Source organism: Sminthopsis crassicaudata, chromosome 6 (assembly GCF_048593235.1).
Source record: "Sminthopsis crassicaudata isolate SCR6 chromosome 6, ASM4859323v1, whole genome shotgun sequence".
NCBI classification, from domain to species: Eukaryota; Metazoa; Chordata; class Mammalia; order Dasyuromorphia; family Dasyuridae; genus Sminthopsis; species Sminthopsis crassicaudata.
In genome coordinates this window covers 29,485,715-29,507,416 of record NC_133622.1, presented here as the reverse complement: position 1 = coordinate 29,507,416, position 21,702 = coordinate 29,485,715, and the positions used below count along the sequence as shown (strand labels likewise).

Below are 21,702 nucleotides of genomic sequence, written 5' to 3'. Positions count from 1 at the left end.
TGAAAGGAAGGCTGTGGAAGATCTGGACAGCAGACTAAAAAGGAGTGACTTCACCTTGCCAAAAAGGGCCATATAGTCAAAGCTATGGAACCATGTATAGCTATGAGAGTTGGAGTCTAAGGAAAGCTAAGTACTGAAGAAGTGATACTTTCAAATTGAGGTGCTGAAAAGGATTTTTGAGAGTCCCTTGGACAACAAGAAAATCAATATTTAAAGAAATTAATTCAGTTAACTGTAAGATCAAATACTGAAGATGAAACTTAAATACTTTGGCTATATTAATGAAATGATAGAACTTATTGGAAAAGATCCTGATATTAGGAAAGATAGAAAATAGAAGGAAAAGGGGAAGGCAGAGGATGAAATGGATAGGCAATGCCAATGAACATGATCTTGGATGTTGAGAGATAGTAGAGGTCAAAAAGGACTGGTATGTGATGGTCTTTGGAGTCACAAAGAGTCAGATGCAAATGAATAACTGAACATTACCAAATTTTGAGGAAAAATAAGGAGTTTTATTTTGGATATGTTGTTTGAGATGTCTATAGGATATTCAATTAGAAATATCCAATAGGTAGTTCTAATTCCTGTCCTGCTGTTTATTAGTGCTTTCCCACTTATATTAAATTGCATTGACTTATCTGTATAAATATTGTATCACTTCACTAGAATATAAATTTTTTTAAAGACATGGATTGTTTATTTTTTTCTTTGTATTCCAAAGCCTTTTGTAGTACTTAAATTTTAGAAAATCATTGATTTGAATCAGCTTCATATTCTTAGGCTTTTCAGGCTTATAACAAAAATGGAATATAGCAATTTACATAATGGCATGTCAGATGTTCTACATGTCAAATGTTCTACAAAAATATATAAAAGCAAAGATCTTATGATTTTATTACTTATAGGATGATAGGCTTTAGAGATCATCTAGTCCAGACTCCTTATTTTATACATGAAGAAATGAGAATCAGAGTGTTTATAGGATTTGTCTAAGGCTACAAAATTAATACATGGCAGATTCTGAATATGAATGTAGGACCTTTGACTCCAAATTCAGAGCCTCTGCTATTGTACCATGATGTCTCTTAAAATCTACTTTTTATACTAAATCTATTTTCCAGGGTGGAACCAATATGGCAGAGAAAAGCAACAAGCTGCCTGAGCTCTCAAAACAATTTCCCTCAAAACAATTTTAGATCAATCTCCAAAATGAATTATGGAGCAGCAGAGTCCACAAAAAGACAAGGTGAAATAATTTTCCAGTCCAAAATAACTTAGAAGCACTCCAGGAAATGTATGGCTCACTTGGTTATAAAGGAAACACAGCCCAGTGCAGGCTGTGTCCAAGCAAACCAGCTGAGGCCCCTAATGGCAGCACAGATCAGTAATCAAGGCCTTGTGGTCTCTGCTCAGCAAGGCAGCAGCACAGTATGACAGTTGTTGTCTTCAGCTCCAGTGCAGCAGGCAAGCATCCAACTTTGGGGTTCTTCTTCTCCTCTCAGCATAATTCTTCCATGATTGTCCAGCACAGTAAGCCAGTGACCAAGCCTTTGGTCCCTCATGCAGGAAGCTTGAAACAGTGCTTCTGTATTCCAGGAATAGAGCTCAACTTTAAGAGGCCTGAAATGAATTGGAAAACAAGCAAAAAAAATACAAAACATAAAAACCTGATCATAGGAAGCTACTGTGGTGACAAGGAAGATCAAAGTACAAATTCAGAAGATGACAACAATGTCAAAAAAAAATTACATGAGAAGCATTAAAAATACAAATTAGTCTCAGGCCCAAAAAGTCCTCCTACAAGAGCACAAAAAGGATTTAAAAATCAAATAAGGGAAGCAATAAGAAATATTGGGAAAAGAAAGTTATGCAAGAGAATCATGGAAAAAGACTTAAAATTTGGTAAGGAAAGGACAAAATATGAGGGGAAAATGTACAAAAATTAACTGAGGAAAAATGACTCCTTTAAAAGAAGAATTGATCAAATGGAAAAAGAGGTACAAAAGTTCACTGAAGAAAAAATTCCTTAAAATTAGGAATGGGCAAGTGGGAAGTATTAAGAATCAATCAACAAAATCAAAAGAATAAAATAGAATAAAATGTAAAATATCTTACTGAAAAAATAACTGACCTGAAAAATAGACTTCCTGAAAGCCCTGATTAAAAAAATACAACAGCATCTTTCAAGAAATTATCTTGAAAATTATCAAGAAAACTGTCCTAATATACTAGAACCAGAAGGTAAAATTGAAAGAATCCACCAAACACCTCCTGAAAGACATCCTAAAAATAAAAATACGCAGGAATTTAAAAAATAGCCAAATTTCAGAACTTTCATGTCAAGAAGAAAATACTGTGAGCAGCCAGAAAAAAAAACAATCCAGATATTGAAGAGACAAGAATCAGGAATACACAGAATTTAGCAGTTTCTATTTTAAAGGGTCTGAGGAATTGGAATATAATATTTCAGAAAACAAAAGGAACTTGGATTATAACCAAGAATCAACTATCCAGCAAAATTGGTCATAATCGTTCAGGGGAAAAAATGGATATTCAGTGAACTAGGAAACTTTCAAACATTTCTTATGAAAAGATCAGAGCTGAACAGAAAATTGTTTTCAAATACAAGATTCAAGAGAAGCATTTTAAAAACTTAATTTAAGAACTCAGTAATTTGACAGAAACTACTAGAATGACTGGAAAATAGTATGGCAGAACTTAGTTATAGCCCAACATCTAACACTGTATACCAAGATTCTTTTGTTGAAATGAGGACATGATTTAGAGATAAAGGGTAATATCATTAGCAAATTAGGAGAGCAAGGAATAGTTCATCTGTCAGCTATGTAGAAGGGAAGAATTTATTATAAAACAAGAAATAGAGAGCAATATAAGTGGTAAAATAGATAATTTTGATTATATTAAATTAAAAGTTTTCCCAGAAACAAAACCACTGCAATGAAGAGTAGAAGGAAAGCAGAAAGTTGGGAAACAATTTTTACAGCAAGTGTCTCAACTATGTAGAGAATTGAATCAAATTTGTAAGAAAAATAATTTCCCAATTAATAAAACGATCAAAGGATATGAACAGGCGAATTTAAAGCTCCTTATAGTCATATGAAAAAATTTTCTAAATCACTATTGATTAGAGAAATGCAAATTAAAACAACGCTGAGATACCACTTCACACCTATCCAATTGATTAATATGGCAGAAAAGGAAAATGATAAATGTTAGAGATGATGTGGGGAAAATTGGGACATTAATACATTGTTGATGGAGTTATGGATCCAATCATTATGGAAAACAGTTTAGAGCTAAGCCTGAAGGCCTATCTAACTCTATCTAACAAAGCAGATGCTTTGATCAGTACTGTCACTACAAGGTCCATATCCCAAAGAGATTCTAGCAAAGGGAAAAGGACTTAATTGCACAAGAATATTTATAGCAGCTCCTTTTGTGGTGGCAAAGAATTGGAAATGGAGAGAATGTCCATCAGTTGGAGGATGGCTGAACAAGTTGTGGCATATGAATGCAATGGAATTCAATTGTGCTCTAAGAAATATGACCAGGAGGATTTTAGAATAACCCAGAAAGACTTGCATGAAGTGAACAGACTTGCTAGTGAAGTGAGCAGAACCATCACACTGTACACAATAGTAGCATTGTGTGATGATCAATATGATTGACTTAGCTCTTCGCAGCAATTCAGCGATCCAAGACAATTCTAAATGACTTGTGATGGAAAATGCTGACTATATCCAGAGAAAGAATGATGGATTCTGAATGCAGATGGAAGCAAACATTTTTCACTTTTTAATTTTTTTCTTTTTTCTCTTTTATAAAATGACCAATATGGAGTGTTTAACATGATTGCACATTTATAACCTGTATTAAATTGCACATTTTCTAGGGAAGGAAGGAGGAGGACATTTGGAACTCAAAATGTTTAAAATTGAATGTTAAAAGTTCTTTACATGTAATTAGAAAAAATAAAAATACTGTTAAAATAAAAAATCTACTTTTCAGTAAACTAACATTTATTTCTATTTATAGGGAATAGAAGATCACAACTTGTTAGCAGGTCATCTTGCCATGTTTACTAATGATTTCAATTTGGCACAAGATCTATATCTGGCATCCAGTTGTCCTGTTGCTGCACTTGAAGTACCTATTTAATCTCTCATTTGGTTATTATTAGTTGATAATTTAGGTATTTCCATACATTTGTGTATCATGTTAGGTAGAAAATGCCTTTTTTTCTTTGTGTTACAAAAAATTTATTTTCTTTTTCTATACTGTTTCCTTTATTCCTGGTCTGAAGTTTTTCTGTAGGTCTATCTAAATGATGGGATGAGAAGTAAATTATCATAAATTCTGCCAATATAGCATATGATTTTGGAAAACATGATTAAGGAAGATTATTTTTATTAAATTTGACTTACCCACTTTTTTCCTATGTTTTTTGTCTTGTTTTTCTCTTGTCGGAGGCATTTATTTATTTATTTATTTTTACAGATCTTTGTTATCTTTGTTATTTCTAATATATTCTGCTTGCTTAAAGTTTTCCCTTTGCCATGCTTTTTTGTGTATTGAATTTAAATTTTGATAATAAATATCTCTTTGGATAACAGATGAGGCGAGATTTGCAGCATTGGGACAATGCACTTCAACTAGCCAAATGTTTGGCCCCAGATCAGATTTCATTCATATCAAAGGAGTATGCTATTCAGTTGGAATTTACGTATGTTCTATTCTATTAAAAGCACTATATCAAAAACATTTAAATAGTAATATTCTTAGGATTACCTTAATATTACTCAGGATTACCTCTCTCTTGGAGGTGGATAGCCTACATTATTTCTTATGGCACCATAATATTCCCTCATAATCATATACCACAACTTGTTCAAACATTCCCCAACTGGTGGACATTCCCCTCTGTTTCCTAAGAATTGTTTTAGCTTTCAGTTCTCTATTCAGTAATGATTTAGAGCACATTTTCATATAACTATAGATAGCTTTAATTTATTCTGAAAATTACTTGTTCATATCCTTTTGCCACTTTATTAATGGAGGTAATGACTCTTATTTTTATAAATTTGGCTCAATTCTCTATATATTTTGAGAAATGAGGCTCTTCTTAGGGAGACTTTATATAAAAAAAGTTTTTTCATCAGTTTTCTACTTCTAATCTTTGAAGGCACTGGTTTTCTTTATTAAATTTTAAAAATTTTAATATAATAAAATTATCACATTTTACTTCCCCTGATCATCTCTGTTTCTTGTTTGGTCACAAACTCTTCCGTTATGCATAGATCTGCCAGTATGTTCCATCATCCCCTAATTTGCTTAAACTATAACTTTTTATGTCTAAGTCAAATACTGTTTTGACCTTTCCTTGTTATATTATGAGATATTGATTTATGCTTAGTTTCTGTCAAACTGCTTTTTAGCTTTTCCAGCAATTTTTGTGAAATAGTGAGTTCTAGCTCTAAAAACTTGGATCTTCGGATTTATCAAATACTTAAATACTAAAAAATATTTACTACTATGTATTACATATGTATTCTATTCCATTGATCCCCCACTTTATTTCTTAGTAACAGATTGTTTTGATGATTACTGATTTGTAATTTATAGCTAGACTGCCTTCCTTCATATTTTTCATCATTTCCCTAGTTATTCTTGACCTTTTGTTCTTCCAGATTAATTTAATTATTTTTAATTAATATAATTATTTAATTATTTTTGTTATATTTAATTATTAATTATTATTCTATAAATAATTTTTTGGTACTTTGATTCATTTGACACTGAATCAGTATACTAATAATTTAGGTAGAATTGTCATTTTTATTATATTGGCTCAGAGTACTCATGAACAATATTTCTCTAGTTGTTTAAATCTGTCTTTAATTTTATGAAAAGTGTTTTGTAATGTCTTCATATAGTTCTTGAGTTTATCTTGTCAGGTAGGCTTCTATATATTTTATGTTGTCTATGATTATTTCAAATAGAATTTCTCTTTCTATCTCTTCCTGCTGTACTTTGTTGATAATATATAGAAATGCTGATGATTTCTATGGGGTTTATTTTATATCCTGCAACTTAGTAAAGTTGTTAATTGTTTCACTTAATTTTTATGTCAATATTCAGTATTCTCTAAGTATATCATCTTATCATGTATATAGAGTGATAGTTTTGTTTTCTCCTTGCCTATTCTAATTAATTGAATTTCTTTTTCTTGTTTTATTGCTAAAGCTAGCATTTCTAGTACAATATTAAATGGTAGTGACAATACTGGACATTCTTGCTTTACTTTCCCCACGCACAATTTATTTTCATTACAGATGTTTATTGATGGTTTTAGATATTACTTATCATTTTAAAGAAAGCTCCCTTTATTCATATGCTTTTTAATGTTTTTGTTATTTTTGTTCTCTATATGGTCAATTATGCTTATTGGTATAAATTCTACCTGGTCACAATATATGATCACTGTGATATATTTCTGTAATCTTCTTGCTAGTGTTTTCTTTGAAATTTTTACATCAACATTCATTAGAGAAATTAGTTTATAGTTTTCTTTCTCTGCTTTTGTCCTTCCTGGTTTAGGTGTCAAAACCATATTTATATCATAAAAGGAATTCATTGGGACTCTTTCTTTACCTGTTTTTCCCATACAGTTTATAAAGGATTGGGATTATTCTTTAAATGTTTGTTAGAATTAACTAAAATCCATCTGGCCCTAGGGAATTTTTCATAGGGAGCTCATTCATAGTTTTAATTTTTTTCTAAAATAGGATTATTCAAGAATTCTGTTTCCTCTCCTGTTAATCTTATAATTTATATTTTTGTAAAGATTCAACCATTTTACTTAGATTATCAAATTTGTTGACATATAATTAGTCAAAATAACTCCAAATAACAGTTCTTTTCTTCTTCATTGGTAATAAACTCACCTTTTTATTTTTGATATTGGTAATCTGGTTTTCATCTTTCTTTCTTAAAAATCAAGTTAATCAATGGTTTATCTAGTTTGTTTTTCAAAAATGTAACAATCTATTAGTACCCGCTACTAATGTTCTATTAATTAATAAATAATTTCTATTAATAAATATCTAATATTCTTTGTAGGGGTGATTATGTAAATGCATTGGCTCACTATGAGAAAGGAATCACTGGAAACAATAAGGTAAAATGTAAAGGATTATAAGATTCAATGCAATTTACTCTCAGGAGGTTTACTAAAATGCATAAAAGCACAGATTTGTATATTAATTATTTGACAAAATTGACTTCGGATATAAACATGGCTATATCAATGAAATGGAGTCAAATTAATTATTTTTTTTCAAAGATGACTAAGAAACACAAAGAAGAATATTGGTTTGCCTAACCTCAGCTTCCAAGGTCTAATTCTTAGTCAAACTTTCACTCATAAGCCTAAATTTTAATTCCTGTTTCATCTGATGGCTCAGATTGATCATTTCATAGCTCATGTTTCATTACAGCAACCTATCACTTGTTCAATAATTATTTTTGAATGATGCCTATGTTTTAATATCCCCTTTATCATCCTCCCTGGAAAAACAAACAAACAAAAAAATTAACAATCAATTCTAGCCTATTCAGCCTGCTTTGAAGTCCTCTTCCCATTCTACAGCTGAGAAAATCTCGTAGAATTGTAGAAGCACTTGAAGGGACCTTAGAAGTCATTCAGTCCAAATCCTTCATCTCCTAGTTGAGAAAACTTGAACTCACTGAAGTTAAGTGACTTGACTAAGATCACATTGTGGTATAGCCAAGATCAGAATCTTTTGCTGCCCCTTTCAGATTTGTTTCCCTTTACAATCCTGTCTTATGTGCCTATTCAGGCTCTGCCCACCATTGTGAAACATAGCATCCCAGTGAACACACCCAACACTTTATTTGTCTGAAAATTAAGAGCTCTAGTCAGCTTTTATTACCACCTACCATTTTTCCATACTCGCACTCCATCATCAAAATTGACCTCAGAGAATATTTCCTTAACTGTTCCTTTTTCTCACAATGCCTTCCCCTTTCTCTCTCTGATTTCTATCCCAAAATAAAATACCAAGATTTTTTCCATTTGTTTATTAAGCGTATATTTATAGAACTTCTACATATCATGCAAAGAAAGTGCTAAAGGAAATATATCTTTGTTCCCATTATAATACCTAGAATAATCCTTCAAACGTGGTTATTATCATGTATATATTTATGTGAGTGTTTGTATGTGTACATTTAGAAAACTTGCTCTGATCCAAATTAAACTGAATTGAAAACTAGATTTACTTGAGGCTCACTTTGATTCCATACATCTATAAGTAAAACCTCAGAAATTAGTATATTCTGAATTACAAAAAGAATGCTTTGAAAAATGTTATCTATATAAACCCACCAGCCACATTAGAAGTGACATATTTTCAAAGCATTATGGAACAATTTATTTTGGATTTTGATTAAATTTTGTGTTCAAACAGGAAAATAAAAAAAAAGCCCAGGGAAATTATGCTGTTTTATAGAAAATAAAATAATATAAAATTATTTGTGTTCTTTTAAAAAAGTTTTCCTATTTCCATGAACTTTTTAATACCAATAATTTTTGGTAAAAACAAAACAAAACAAAAAAGCCCCAAACTCCTGAAAGATATTTCTTCCCTCTGAAATTTAAGTATCAAGAACATGATGAAGCCTGTCAAGCTGGAGTAGCTCAAATGTCCATTCGCATGGGAGATATTCGCCGAGGGGTCAATCAAGCCATTAAACATCCCAGCAGACTGCTGAAAAAGGACTGTGGAGCAATTCTAGAGAGCATGAAGGTATTCTTTGAAAGTTATATAATTAAATGCCTACCTAATGGATTTGTTCATTACAAATAATTTTCTTTTATTATAGCAATTTTCAGAAGCCGCTCAGTTATATGAAAAAGGACAATATTATGATAAAGCAGCATCTGTGTATATCCGATGTAAAAACTGGTAAGGATTTGTTGCGGTTATGTGTAGGGCAGGGTTGTTTATTAAAAAAAATAATAATTAAAATGCTCAATTCAGAACAGAAGTGTTGTCTCAGTGTGAGGGGAACGGAGTGTAGCAAATGATACTAAAAGACATGAGGTAAGGAAATTAACAGATAATGACATTTTAAAACCATTAGATATTAAAGAGTAAAAGGAGTTTTACCACCACACTGTTCTCATTGTTTTCATTAGCTCAAGTATTTCTTGATGACATCTTTATTTCCTTATGATATATTTGAGTTTATGAATTTCTGAACTTCTACCATCTGATGAAAGAATCTCCTGTTTTATTTTAATCGTGAGTCTGCTGAATCTGCTGAAGAGGCAAACTCACTAAATAGTGAAATAGGAAAAAAAATAGGATCAGATCAGGGTAACAACTTTAGCAGTATCTATCTCATTGTTTCTCTCTGTTTCTTTCTGGTCCCTCTCTCCTCTCTTTCCCTGTCTTGTCTTTCTCTGTCTATTTCTCTTTGTCTCTCTCTGTCTCTCCCTTTCCCCCTCTCCCTCTCTCTCTCTCTCTTTTCCTCCCCCCTCTCTCCCTCTCTCTCTTTTCTCCTTTTCTCTCTCTTCACAAGGGAAATATTAACTATTATCTTCTTGTTTCTTAAGTCACTTAAGTGACAAAAATATCTGTGACATTTCCATAAGTGACAAAAAAGATATGTAAGATTTTTCTAAGAACTTTATTGCTGTTATATGTTTTAAAATAAAAAATAGCTACACATTAGTTTGTGGATATAGGATATAAGAAAAATGCAAAAGCAAAATTTAGTTCTGATTTGACAATTTTTTTAATTCCTATTTTCCAGGGCAAAAGTTGGCGAGTTACTTCCACATGTGTCTTCTCCCAAGGTTCACCTACAGTATGCCAAATCTAAGGAAGCAGATGGCAGGTAAATTTCATTTCAGAAAGAAAACAAACCTTTTATTTTAACAAAATATCAAAAAAATTATATATTGCACATTATTTAGAGAGAATTCCATTTTTATGGAAATATAAATATCTTTTTGCAAATGAATTTATGTAGTGTCTTAAGATGGTTTGTGACACCACTTACAAGTATTATTTAGATTTTAAGTTGCTTTCATGAATAGCCAGTTCCAGACTGAAGTTAATAGGTACTCACTTGGAAAATCTTTTAGTTTAGTTAACATTTTGAATATTCTTTAATTTGGGATTTGATTTCTTCTCATTTACTTATTTGGATTCCTTCTAAAGAGTTCTAAAGTGCCAAGCAGGGACCTGGGGATATTGTCTCCAGTGGCCTGGTCTTCTCTCCAGGCAGACTAGGAGAACAAAGGGAAAGTGCAGCAAATAATGGGGAAGGGAATGGGGAGGATGGGAAAATGGGGGAAAAATGTAAAGAGAAGGGTAAAATTTAAGAAGAATAAAGGCAATGGGAAAATTAGAACAGTGGTTTTAAATAAGTAAAGAAAAAAAGTCACATTTGTGATTATAGCCCTCTAGTTCTTTAAACAAAATATTCAAAATGTGAATTTTAAGACATGCTTATTATTTATTACAGATATAAAGAAGCTGTGGTGGCTTATAAAAATGCCAAGCAATGGGATAATGTAATACGTATATATTTGGACCACCTTGGGAATCCTGAAAAAGCTGTTAGTGTTGTCAGGGAAACCCAGTCCCTTGAGGGAGCCAAAATGGTAGCCAGGTAATATAATAGTCATATTGTAACTTTTTTGGGGTAAGAATATCTAGTACTAAAATGGCCAGACTTACAGGGGTATAAGATGGGACATGTGTTCAGGATCTCACAGTACCATTCTCTCAGTGCAGGTTCATAATTTCAGAGTCATCTTGGACTCTTTTCTTTCTTTTCATATTGAGTCTGTCTCTCTAATAGCTTTCATATTCATTTTCTCCCTACTCACCATCCTAATTTCATTGAAATAGGATCCCAATTTGACTCTGCCTCTTATTTTTCTACTCTCAGACATATGGAATACTCTTCTCCAAGCTGAGCTTTTTCAAAACTCCATGGTGACTCTCAACTGGATCTAGTACAAACTCCCTTCCTCTATTGTTTGTAGGTGCTTCACAATTCACCTACAACTTACTTAAATGATCCTAATATATATGTTTAGAATTATAAAATGGACCATAGCATAGAGATTTTGTGATACAGTGGAAAGAGCACTAAATCTGGAAGCAAATGACTTAGGTTCAAATTCTACTTCTGGTACTTCCTACCTATGTGACCTTGGGCTTTAGCAAAATAGAAAGTTTGTGTTATGTGGACTGTGAAGTCCCTTTTAGATCTATGATCCTATGACAGTACCCTAACAAAACTTGTAGGATATTAATGAGATTTGCAATAATCCATAGAATATTTGGTATAATAGAATAATAGCAGCATAGTTACTACTTGTCCTCAGACTTCTATTAGAACATAACTGAAAAATATGAAAACAAAATAAGAAAAAATATGAGAGGATAACAGTAAAAATCTTAATCACATTTTTATAATTCTTTGAAGTATACAAAGTGTATTACATAAATTAAATCTTTTAAGGCTCACGATAATCTCATCAGGTATGTAGCTGTAGTAACGGTATTATTATTATTATTCCCATATTATCGATGAGAAAAAGACTAGGGTTAAGTGATTTTTATCAGTGGTTACACAGCTTGTCAGGTGGAATTTTAACCCAGTTCTTATTGATAAGTCTATCCATCATGTTTAGATATCTTCAATTTTGTCAGTCAGGAATCTTATTCTTTTAAGGCTCAGCATAAGAACTACTTTTTCCTCCATGAATCTTTCCCTGATTCCCTTAGTTATATGATCTCTTCTTCCTCAAAAATTCTTGCAACACTCTTGATTTTTCCTTTGGCCCTTTAAGTATCCAGCAATACTTGGCTTTCAGTAGAATGTGAACTCCTTGGAGGCAGGGACTATTTTGCTTTTGTTCTTTTATGCCCAACACCTAGAACAGTGTCTTGTATATGATAAGATCTTTGAATTGAAGTATAATTTAAAAAAAAGTTATTTGAGAGTTTAGATGAAAGAGAGATCATTTCAACTTTCAAGAATTTAACAATCTGTATTTGAACTAACCTTTGAATAACAGTTAGAATTTTAGTTAAGTGGACATGGTAGGGAGGACATTCTGGGCCCTGGATATACCACTCACAAAGATGTACAGATAGATAGCTGTTTAATAGTAGGTAAATAGTAGGCAAACAGGTAGCTGTTTAATAGTCTTTAAGTGATGGGGCGAATATTAAGTGATTTGCATATGGTCACAGAAAATGTTGAAGAAAGGACTAATTATTCCTGCCTATGCAGTGCAGCCATACCTTGTTTGCTCTCAGAGAGTAAATAAACTGAGAGATGTATTTGGGAAATAGCAAATAGTTTGGTTGAACTGGAACAAAAAGTGACTGAAAAGGGACTAAGTAAGGCTAGAAAGATAAGTAGGAGTCAGACTATGAAAGATCTTGACTATCCAGATAAGGAATTTGGTTCTATTTATACTTGTTCAATTGAACTCCCCCAAATAAGTTATTTTTATAATGGAGGAAGACTCGTAGGAAATTTTACATTTAAAATGTAGAACTTTAGTAGACATTTTAAGATCAATCTAACATCTTAAAGGGCACTTAATATTTCTAATTTTTTCTTGACTATTGTATATTGAAATACGACTGATACTATCTAAGGTTTCATATCTATAGATAATAAGAATACAAGGAGATAGTTGTGGATGACAGAACCTCAGTGGTTAAAACTTTTCTTTCTTTCAGTTATATTTTAAGATGTTTTCAAAGGAAAACTTGTGTTTGAGTGAAGATGTAAATTCAGTGTAAATACTACTGGATTTCAGTGGGATAGAAATGTCATGCAGCCAAACTGTTTTTTTGTCTGCTACTTCTTTCAGCTCTTTGGGCAGATTAAAGAAAGAAAAATTTCAAGAAAATGGAGGGGTAGAGGTTACTAATATACTCACATTGAAAAATTTAGAAATACAGAATGATTCAGGGAAAAGGGAAGAAAAAGAGGAAACTTTTGAGAAAATGACATCAGATATTTCCCCCTTAACTTCTTATTTTTGTTTTTTAAAATGTTTAATCACAGTGTTCCTGAACTACATATTCTGCTCATCTTACCTATCTCCTTCTTCTTCTTCTTCAGACTTTTCTTCTGTTTTGAAAGTTATACTTCAAAGGATCTGTGGTTTCTTCAGTGTAGGGTTACTTTCCCCACTAGTTTAGATCATCAACTCTTCCATACATTTTTATCATGTGGTTCTTGTCTACGCCCTTTCATAAGTTCTCTGCTTAAAAAAAAAAAAAAAAAAAATTTGTGTGTAGCACTGAAGCACTCAGGCTTTCCTCCTGCTACCAAATGACTGATCTGCTTCTTTTTTCTCATCATGTTCTCTTTTACACTTTTTGTATGCAAATCATCAGTGTTTTTGTTTTACTTAAATTCACCATATGTCTTTTGTTGCTTTATAGATTCTTCACAGTTTTGCTTTATTGGAGAACATAATCATTTATAGAATTCATGTCTGAATGATCTGTGGACATACAGCTTCTCCTCTCTGGTGGTCTTAAAAACAAAAAAAGCAGTTTATTATTAGAGAACATCCTGGCATTTTTGAAGACACTGCACAGTTTCCCAAAATTCAATCTAGGCCATTCTCCCCCTATTTGATTCTTGGCCCACTTCATTTTTTTTAAACCTCAGTTCCTTTCCAAGATATAGGTACTGAAGGACAAATTCAGTGTACCACATATTAATTACTAGTCATAATCTAGTTTTTGTTTTTTTGATATGAGTTACTAAGTTTTTTTTTTTTTTTTTTTTTAATATTTAGGGACCACATTTAGCCTGGAAAAATTAGATAAAAAAGCTCATTTTGGAAGTTTATTTTCTTAAGTTTTTAAGTTTGTCACTAGCAAGACATTTTTAGCCCTTTAAACATATTCTAAGGTAACTCTAGAGACTCCAAGGAATAATTGGTTTATGGTCTTATTCTTTTTTCTTCCACATCTTCAATGCAGGAATTGTTTTAACTCCAAGTCTATTACACCCTGAATGGAAAAGATAGAGAATTCAACTTTGGCTTAGGAAAACCATTAGATATGATATTATTGAGTTATTTTCAGGGAAACTTTTTTTGTAATTGGGTGAATGGATAAAAATTATATATATCTACACACTGTCAATGATAGCTAATATTGATAGTTGAATTTATTCATAGTTGCTGATGTATAACATCAGAGGAAGGCAAGAAGCATGAAGAGTGATGGGGGAGGGTTCTGGAACCTGGATATCATGCTTTCAGCCAATTCTGTGCTAAGTTTTTATTTATTTTTATGTCATATATATTTGTATTTGAATTAGATTCTTCCTCCAGCTGGGTGACTATGGTTCTGCTATCCAATTTCTGGTAATGTCCAAGTGCAATAATGAAGCTTTCACATTGGCCCAGCAGCATAATCAGATGGAACTTTATGCTGATATTATTGGTAAATATTGTGAAACTTTAATGGGATAATTTTCATTTAAATGCTACATAAAACTTTGTAAATGTCTTCAGTATAAAAGCATTTCTCCTTTGTTTCCATATTCTGTTTTCTTTCCTCTTATTGTGATTCTCTTTTTTTTTAAATCAATAATTTCTTCTCTATTCTTAATTAAAGTGAACTCAGTTCCCTGGGTAGAGCAGGAAAATAAAAAAAATAGAACTTTACATTTTTTTCTTCCATTTTATATTCCCTGGAAGACTTAGGCAGATATAAAACCCACATAGACCATTTTTTGCCTTGTCACACTTTATGGCTGAAGCTATCACTTAGACCTTTCTCTGCTTCATAATTCCATTGGGACTAAATGATTTTGGAGGCGGGTAGGAAGAGTTGGCAATGTTAATACACTTCTGGGACTGAAGATGTAGAATTATATTTAGTTTATTTCTGTTGTAGGTTCTGAAGATACTACTAATGAAGATTATCAAAGCATTGCTTTATATTTTGAAGGAGAAAAGAAACATTTTTCAGCTGGAAAATTCTTTTTGCTGTGTGGCCAGTATGCACGGGTCAGTCTTTAACTGAAAATATCATTGGCTCAATTTTAGAGATAGTTTTGGAAGAAATGAGATCATTGACGTGTATGCATAATTTACTTCCAGATTTTCCTGTCTTTCTGCACATCACTTTGGGTGATCCCTTAACTGATTTCTATTTTTCCCTTTTAATAACTAGATTTCTCCCAAGATTATTACAAAGGCAATAACATTTTTCCTTTTTAATGTGCTGTTCCCTCCACTCCATGGTATTTGAAACCATTAAGCTCTTTGCCTTCTCCATCTCCTTTAGTTGGTTGGCCTAGGCTCTCAGACCTTATTTTTCCAAAATACCAAAAATCTGGAGAAGAGACTATTCAAACCCAGTTTCCCATTCCTTTTTCCCCACTCTTAAGATCCAGTTCCAGATTCAGCTTACTCATTACTACCCTCATTAGTACTCTACTTTCTTAACTTAGCATTTTTTCATTGCACATTGTCCAGGAACCCTTAGTCTTTTTTTTTTTAAATTCTGAACTTAATAAAGCAAGCATTTACATTTATCTTTGATTATTGGCATAGGAACTTTGAACTTCTTTAAATGCTAAAGTTTATATTTAGTCCTACTTCTCTTACTTTTGTACTTTGTGTGCCAGAGTATTAAGTTCAGCAATGATCCTGGGACTTTCTTTTCCTTTTAAATTCATTTTGAGCCATTGACATGTAATGAAATTGTAATTTGTTCAACTTTCTAATAACTGTCAGATATTTTAACTTAATTCTATTAAACAAATATTTAGTAACCAATATTTTTTGCAAGGCCCTCCTTACTGGTATAAGCAATTATTTTAAGAACAAACAAAAGATTAAGGAGGAGAGCCACAGTTGGCAGAGAAAGTCATCAGCATGATTTAATTCATATGAAAGGATTGGAGTAAAAATGTGGATAGAATAAATTTCAAGAGGAAGGCAATGGGGCTGAGCCATGACCAAATAAACATGACTGAATCATGGAGCCATTTTAACAAACGTTTATTGTTCTCAACCAGTTTGTGGGTCAAACAGGCATAAAGTATTGTATTACCAAATAGATGACTGACTTGTTAGGTAATTTGGTGGGATGATTTTACAGATCAGTGAGATGGTTCAAGCTGAGAAAAAGGTTAAGTTCTTTTTATTTTCTTGTCATTTTATCCAGAGGCAGATCAATCAATGTTAGCATGCCAGCAAAGTCTAGGTAGGGTAAGGATGTGTTCTAAAATTCTGTCCTTCAGGCCCAGTTTAACTGGCCCTAAGGTTGACAGGAAGTTAAAAACCCCACAATAGTGTGAACTGTTGCTGACACTGGAGCTAAAAGCATACTTCAAAATTCCCTCAAAGACTTTTTGACTTTTTCTTGATCCGATTATGGTCTCAAGCCATTCTCCTATTTATTTTTTTCTTTTCACTACCATATTTCTGAAAAAAAGGAGTCTACTAGCTCTATATGTTCTCTCTGTGTGCTAACTTTTTAATCACTTGGTGCATCTGAATTGACTTTTTTCTGTCTTCACATCCCTGACAGGTTGCTGGACAGTGATATAATAGGTTGAATAAACAGGGAGAGACAAAAAGTGTGAGACGACTGGTTATGAAGCTAAAACACTGAATAAATAGGGCAGGTGATTATAAAAGTAAAGAATGAGAATTATCCCGACTAGGAGAGGTGAAGTTGCTCTCATTAGAGGTGGAATCTGAACTTAGGTCTTTACTATCCCATGAACCTTCCTTATGCTTACAGTGCACTACCTTATCCTCTCCATTATTTAGAGTCCCTGCTTGAGAGATTTCAGAGGTGGGAGCAGCAAGCTGACAAGAGCCCAAACTCCTGCAGGCCCTTTCTGTCATTGGTGAATTCTACAGGACTCTTCATTTTGAGGAGAATTCTTCTGACACTCTCCACTCCCATTTCAGTTCCCCATCAGAATGTAAATTCCTGAAGACAAAGATTGTCTTTTTTTTTTGCTTTTATTTGTATCTTGAACATTTGGCACAGTGTCTGGCACATTGCAAATCATTTTATTAAATATGTCCATTGACAGACTGACTACTAGAAGTGAGGTTGAGGGAAAAGTCAGGCAACAAAGTTAACATTGAATTTTCAAACATGAGTAAATTGTGGTGCTGTTAACAAGGGCAGAGAAATCCAAAAGATAATCAGATTTCTGAGTGATATCCATGTATTAAGTTAAAGTACCATTGGAACATTCAGATTGAGTAGTTCTATAGACATTTAAGAATATTTTCTAGAACTAAAGAAAAAGTTCGGGGCTGGAATGTTAGATTTGGGAATATCGATGTAAAAATAATAGTTGAAGCCATGGGAGGCTATGATATTGCTAAAGAAAAAAAGGAATATAGAGTGAAAAGAAGAACAGATAAAACACAGAACCTTATGGAACACAAATGTGTCAGTATAGCAGGGGAATTAGGAAAAAGAATAGAAAGTAAGTGTTTCATCAGAATAGTGATTAGAAAGACAGGAAATATCTACTGAACCACAATAACAAGGTGAAAATATTCTGCTTTGATCCATCTTCAGTCTCCAGACTTCTCTCTCTGGAGGTAAATGGCTTTTTTTTTAATCACAAATCTATTGAAATTGTTGATGAACATCCATCAGAGTTGATCATCACATAATCTTGCTGTTGCCATTACAATGATCTCCTGGTTCTGATCACTTTACTCAGCATCAGTTCCTGTACGTCTCTCCAGACCTTTCTGAAATCATCCTGTTAGTCATTTCTTATAGAACTATAATATTCCATAACATTCATATACTATAACTTATTTAGCCATTCCCCAATTGATGGGCATCCACTCAGTTTCTAGTTTCTTGACACTACAAAGAGGGCTACCACAAACATTTTTGTAGTAAAGTTTGGTGTCATGGAGACTTAAGGAAGTAGGAGAAGGCCAACATGGACAGTTGCTGTCTAGAGAAGTCAAAGGGAATTAATATTAATTTTTGCACCAGTGGGTCCTTGTCCCTCTTTTATGATCTCTCTGGGATGCAAAAGCAGTAGTGAGTTTGTTGGATCAGAGGGCATGCACAAATTATAGTCTTTTGGGTGTAGTTCCAAATTGGTCTCCAGAATGACTGGATCATTAAGAAGTAAGTTTGATAAGACTGGTAGAGGCAAGAATGTGAAGGACTTTAAATGCTAAACAGAGTTTAATATTTTGTATTAGAGACAATAGGGAGCTATTCAAGTTTCTTGAGTTGAAGTAATGATGTATTCAAACCTCTGTTTTAGGAATATAAATTTGGCATATGTGGAGGATGCATTAGAGAGGGGAAAACCCCCTAAACCCAATTATTATCTCTTCACTGAGACAGCTGAGTTGCTCATAGTTCTTTTAGAGGGATTAGTTTTATGCATCAGGCAAAATAGATAACTCATTATTCCAAATGTGCTTCATAATTTCCTACTTCAGTGACTTTGTTCATTTCATTTTCTCTGCTTGAAATGTCTTCTCATTATAGCTTTAGCCGTTGAAATCTTATCCTTCCTTCAAGATGAAGTTCAAATGCCATGAAACTTTCCAAGAAATCCCAACCACATGTGATTTTCCCCATAATACTTTGTTCTTTTCTCATGGTATTTATAACATTAGTCCTTTTTATTTATATACTTTAAAAATATATACCTCATCCCTCTAATCCACATTATAAATTCTTTGAGTACTAGATCTTTGTCATGCTCATTGTTGTATCTATTCTCTCTTTCTCTCTTCCTCCCTCCCTCCCTCTCTCTCTCCTCTCTCTCTGTCTCTTTCCCCTCTCTCTTGTTTCTCTCTCTCTCTCTTTCTCCTCTCTCTCTTCTCTCTCTCCCCTCCTCAACACCTAAAATAGTGTCTTGCATATATTAGATTTTTAGTAAATATTTGTTGAATTAAATTAAATGTAAAGTTTTAAACTCTGTTTAAAACTAACCTCATTGAGACTATCCCATATTAACCCTTTATATCTCCTTGTCATTACAAAATCTCACTTCTCTCATTAAATATGTATGTTCTGAAAAACATTCTCAAACCATATTTTATTCAAACCTCACAGTATATGAGAATTTATGGGAAAAAGCGACTTAGAGAAGAGTGGAGTTAATTTCCTTCCTTTCATTCATTATAGAGCTGAGAGACTATGAATGTGAAACATTCCATATATTTTCATATGTGGTTGATATGCTGGTTATTATTTATTGAATTTTTTCCCTTTTAAATGCACTATATACAATAACACCATGGTTATAGTAAAAGAAGGGATATGTATAGAAATAGGGCTCTATAATATAAAAAATATTAATAAAAATTAGACTTTTTCTGAAAAGGAAAAAAGTGAGTAAAATATGACTACATAAATAGCATTAATTACTTATTCATGGAGAAATTGTAAATGACTAGCCTTGACTAATCATTTCAGATCATCAGTAATGTAAACAATGAACTGAATAAGCCCAGTGTCATATATGTCTGTATTACTATGGAAGTAGAAAATTCACTTTGTACTCAGACAGACAATAGTAATAGATAAAAATCCTCACAGTAAGAAATTGGCAATTGGAAGTGAATTGTAGGTACTTCAATATAATCAAACAGCTCATAAACTAAATTTGTTATATATTTTTCCTCACTGCTATGACAGACTACTTCTTAAAATTGTGTCTGTAATTAGATATTAATGTTTTATACTTTATTCACATCTGTTACACTAAACAATTATGGAATAATTAATATGGATTAATTCTTTATACTATTTGTTAATTCTTTTTATGTAATTATGATTGTTACAGGCCTTAAAACATTTCCTGAAATGTTCAAACACAGAAGATAACATGGCAATAGAAATGGCAATTGATACGGTAAGAAATGTTGATGATTAGATAGAATTAAGAAAAAAAATTATCATTCTATTTTGAGTAATCCCATACTTAATTAAATGAATTTGTCATGGTAATGTAGTATTTATATTTCTATGAATCACAAGTAATGAATAGAATATGTGGATAAGGCAGGGAGTAGTAAGGCTAACCCTTATCTAAGAAAGCTCATTGAATGTTTTCCTTGTGATATTTTTCTAGGTATAATTCCAATAGGCTTTATCATTTGTCAACAAATATTAGGCCATTACAATGTGCCAGTGACTGTATTAAGCAGTTGGAATACAAAGGCAAAATTTTGTTTTGTTATTAAGGAGCTTACATTCTAATAGATGGAGGCAACTTGTACATATATGAGAATATACTTAATAAATGCAAAATTAATATAAGGTAATTTGGGGAGAAGGAATATACTATAATTTTGGAGGAGTAGAAAAGCCTTTTTATGGAAGTGGTATTAGAGTTGAGTTTAAGAGAAAACACAGGCAAGGATGAGAAGAGACAGCCAATCAAAGGTATAGAGATGAGATAGTAGGCTTGTCTGGTTGGATCATAGGATTTAGGGAGGGAAGAAATATCTAAAAAGGCTGGAAAAATACAAACGGGACAGGTTGTAAAGACATTTAGACGTTAAACAGAAAAAAATTATTCTTGATAAGAGAAGTAATAGAAAATGACGGGAATTTATTGAATTTGTGGGGAGGGGGAAGTACTCCATTGTCAGACCTGGAAAATTCATTTTAACAGCTGAAAGGAGGATGAATTGGAGAGGGGAGATCAGTTACCATTATGATAGTTTAGGAGGTAGGTAATCAAGCCCTGAACTACAGTGGTGTTGGAGAAGAAGAGGTAGTCTCTGCTAGAAAACTAGTGGAGAGCTAGTAAAAGTTTGAAAGTGAGAATAACACCAGAGCTCCCTAGGCAATAGTATTTCTGATAGGATATTAGTGGGGTAAGTTCAAGGTTCTTTTTCCATCAGTTCTCACAGCTCTATTCTCTTCCCTTGTAGACCTAATTTCTGTAGGGTTTGTCCAGTATAACCTTGGGTCAGAAATCATGCTTTCCCCTGCAGCCTATCAGTTCTTGACAGCAGTGCTTTTTCACTTGTACTGTAGTATTTATACTAAATCCATAATCTTTTCTGCTTTCTTTTTCCTTCTCCACTTAATTATATCTTATTTTTCCCAATTACATGTAAAGATAATTTTCAACATCCAGTTTTTTGAATTCCAAATTGTTTTTCCTCCCTTCTTCCAGCTGCTCTTTCCCCTTCCCATAGATTATATATATATATACAATCATATTAAACATATTTTCACATGTTGTTAAAAAAATCAGAATAAAAGGGAAAACCCTGAGAAAGAAAAAATGTTAAAATAGTACACTTCATTGTACTTTTAGACTCCATAGTTCTTTGGATATGGATAGTATTTTCCATCACTTGTCAATCTTCTCTGCTTTCAAGGAGTTTGCTATAAAAATCAAAGTGCTGAACACATAAAGACAATTTATTTCCATTTTCCATATGCTGGCAATTCAGCTTTGATAAAAACTGTCATCAAAAGCCAGGGGATACTGAACCTTGCTGTATTTTTAGTTTCCCTATTAAGCTTTTCTAAAGCATTCAGTGCTTAATCCTAGAGAGTCAAAAGACCTTCTGCTTATCCCTTGAAGAGGTTTGCTTATCCATTT

At 32.6% G+C, this 21,702-nt stretch overlaps 1 protein-coding gene across 2 annotated transcripts in view; it reads left to right on the top strand.

Annotated features, from left to right (window-relative positions):
• The window catches only part of LOC141545636 (WD repeat-containing protein 19-like), a 128,156-nt gene that overhangs the window by 68,281 nt on the left and 38,173 nt on the right, over positions 1-21,702 (top strand). The window contains exons 18-27 of one of the 2 annotated variants that reach the window (XM_074272774.1): positions 4,060-4,170; positions 4,638-4,747; positions 7,144-7,201; positions 8,706-8,852; positions 8,929-9,011; positions 9,865-9,948; positions 10,582-10,728; positions 14,431-14,555; positions 15,012-15,124; positions 19,924-19,992. In XM_074272774.1, the coding sequence (XP_074128875.1) occupies positions 4,060-4,170; positions 4,638-4,747; positions 7,144-7,201; positions 8,706-8,852; positions 8,929-9,011; positions 9,865-9,948; positions 10,582-10,728; positions 14,431-14,555; positions 15,012-15,124; positions 19,924-19,992 (1,047 nt within the window). The remainder of the gene's footprint in view (positions 1-4,059; positions 4,171-4,637; positions 4,748-7,143; positions 7,202-8,705; positions 8,853-8,928; positions 9,012-9,864; positions 9,949-10,581; positions 10,729-14,430; positions 14,556-15,011; positions 15,125-19,923; positions 19,993-21,702) is intronic. The other variant, XM_074272773.1, reaches the window with a different exon arrangement.